A 2,523-nucleotide genomic window follows, 5' to 3' on the forward strand; every position below is an offset into this window, starting at 1 on the left:
AACTCAACCATTTTAGGCAACTTAAAAAGGCTCAGCACGTTTTAATTGCTTACGTTGGTAAATTCGGTTGATTTCCATACAAGAGGTAAATTCATCTGCATCATTGAGTTTGCCTCTTGTATGTAAACCAACCAAATAATGATTTTGTCACTCATTTTTCGATTACTTCCACTGAGATATGAGCATACCGTAGATGTTTATTCTCACGAAGAATGCATGTCGATGTCCATGTCGATTGGAATTTAATTTGTATTGATTTAAAAAAAAACAGTATCCGGAGAAGCAAAGCATGAAGCATAGAAAACTGGAAAGCCAGTAAAAACGCTCTACAATTTTACTGACTAAGGGCCGATTTCTTCACCTTCGCCTAAGCCGTAAACCACGTTTACCCATACGATTAAACCAGGTTTAAGGCCTAAGCGATGGTGAAGAAACCGCTTATAAGTCAGTAATTTCCACCAATCAAAACATATTTTGGTTTACTGGGTTTTTTCGGTAATCGTAAAAATTACCGAAAAAACCGTAGTTCCAAAACCCAGTAAAATTTTACTGGGGTCGGTAATCTGAATTGGCTGTGTATGTTTTGGTAGAGTTAACAGATTAATGTAGTCGGTTGAAAATCGTTGGTGCAGTTCTTAATTTTACCATGGATTTAGTAGTTTCTACAATAAAATTTATTTCAGTGTGGATTGGAATTCAGATGGAAATCAAAATGTTCATTTTTTTAGTGTACTTTTTTTGGTGGAGCTTTTCGCCGCAGCGAGGTTGGCTTCCACATTAAAAGATTTCTACTCAGTGCTCGATTTAGGATTCGATGTGTTTAAAATAAACTAGTTATGTACAACAATAGTTTAGCGTGTTCATTTACTCCAGTTTGCAAAACATTAGAAATTGATTGGATCTTTCTCTTTTATTCAATTTTCAAAGTACCTATACGTGTTTTTTTATACCCAAGATCTAATCTTGAACTTTTAATTTGTGATACACTTTATTTTAATATCTAAACTATGAGTGCCGAAAACTACCGAAGTGCTAACAAATGTAAGTTCTCATTTGTTTTATTTTGACTATTTAGGGTTTCTACAACTATATTGATCCCTGCTTCCCGTTAGCTCATGATCCTGGTTGGAATGATCCCCCAAAGATCAGCTACAGTCCTGGAGTGGCTGCCGGATCTGGACCGACGTCAAAGTTAAACCTGAATAAGCGCATAGCTTTCCCCGTAGCAAAGACTGACACTCGCTCAAATCAACCAGCAGTAGGAGATGGGGGTACTCTTCCTCAATTCGTAACAGGTGCTTCCGGGGGAATCGCGAGCCCACTCCCACCTGCCCCACCCAACCGATCTGGGCCACCTTTACCGCCAATGGCTACCACAGGCACTCCTCCCCGGTGCAATAAACCGGGTACTAATGCATCAGAGGAAGGAACTCTGATCCTCCCATCGAACGAAGAAATGAAAGATTCGGTGAAGACCACGCTGGAAGAGTTACTTATGAAAACGGAAACTTCCAGACAGACGGAAGTTCGGAAACGATTAGATGTAATGCTACAATCCTGGACGGACGGGAAGCTTAGCGATGGGCTGACCAAAAAACTATACCAATTAGCTCAAGGTATGGATGCTTTCAATTATTGTTTGGTCGAGTTTCATACAAAATGCTTAAATTTGGCATGTTCTAGTTTTATTCTCTCTCAAGCAATCGAGCTTACATTTTTTTTTCACGGAACTACAAACACCTACCTAGTAGAGGTTGAAATATTTCAATTGATGCCAAGGGGCTGTCCATTTATAACGCCCCGCCTACCCCTACATAGCGCAACAGTTACCATGTAATTCCTTGTAAATAACTATTGCTATTTTTTTTTTTGTAGTGCTTAATGAAAAGAAAATAGTGGAGGCGAACGAAATTCATCGGTCTATCATAGTCGAGCACGGGAAGGAATGCGTTCAGTGGGCTCCCGCTCTAAGGCAGTTAATTCAGGTTGTTCCCAAGCAGGAAGAAAGTTCATCGAACGTTGAAACGCAAGAACCTATTGTAAACCCACTGTAAGTGGACTTGGCTACGTGCAAAATTGAAAAGAACACCGCAATAGTATTGCGAATATATAAAAAATAAAAGTATATCGATATTTTATTTCCGTTAAACGACCTTTGTTCACTAACTTGAGAATTTCTCGAAAGAAACTAAATGTATTCAACTCTACCTTATTCTTCCTCTTTCTGGGGTTACGTCCCAATTGGATCACAGCCTGCTTACTAGCTTAGTGTTCTTACGAGCCCTTCCACAGTTCCACAGCCCTTCTATACGCTGGGAAGTCGAGAAAATTTCCTATTCGAAAAGTTCCTTAACTGGTTTGATTCGAACTCACGACAATCAGCATGGTTTTGCTGAATAGCTATGCGTTTACCGCTTAGGCTATTGAAGACAACTTTAGCTTATTGTTCAGAAATCATGCAACGCGTAATTTGCCCATAACTACATATTTGTAACATTCGACAAAAGTAGGCATTGAGTAAAT

The 2,523-nt window shown here is 39.3% G+C and overlaps 1 protein-coding gene across 1 annotated transcript; it reads left to right on the top strand.

Moving 5' to 3' along the window:
* The first annotated feature begins 837 nt into the window (after positions 1 to 837).
* On the top strand, positions 838 to 2,149 carry LOC5566038 (steroid receptor RNA activator 1). Its single transcript, XM_001650353.2, has 3 exons — positions 838 to 1,041; positions 1,113 to 1,616; positions 1,876 to 2,149. The coding sequence occupies exons 1-3, from the start codon at positions 1,008 to 1,010 to the stop codon at positions 2,052 to 2,054; spliced, it is 717 nt and encodes a 238-aa protein (XP_001650403.1). The 5' UTR covers positions 838 to 1,007; the 3' UTR covers positions 2,055 to 2,149.
* Positions 2,150 to 2,523: the final 374 nt, after the last annotated feature.

Source organism: Aedes aegypti, chromosome 1 (assembly GCF_002204515.2).
Source record: "Aedes aegypti strain LVP_AGWG chromosome 1, AaegL5.0 Primary Assembly, whole genome shotgun sequence".
In the NCBI taxonomy this organism is placed as follows: domain Eukaryota; kingdom Metazoa; phylum Arthropoda; class Insecta; order Diptera; family Culicidae; genus Aedes; species Aedes aegypti.

What these genes read in the sequence shown, in the direction of transcription:
- LOC5566038 (XM_001650353.2), top strand. Translation starts at nt 1,008, where the DNA reads ATGAGTGCCGAAAACTACCGAAGTGCTAACAAAT. An exon ending in CTACCGAAGTGCTAACAAAT is followed by an intron (nt 1,042 to 1,112) that starts GTAAGTTCTCAT and finishes GCTTCCCGTTAG; the next exon opens with CTCATGATCCTGGTTGGAAT. An exon ending in ACTATACCAATTAGCTCAAG is followed by an intron (nt 1,617 to 1,875) that starts GTATGGATGCTT and finishes TTTTTTTTGTAG; the next exon opens with TGCTTAATGAAAAGAAAATA.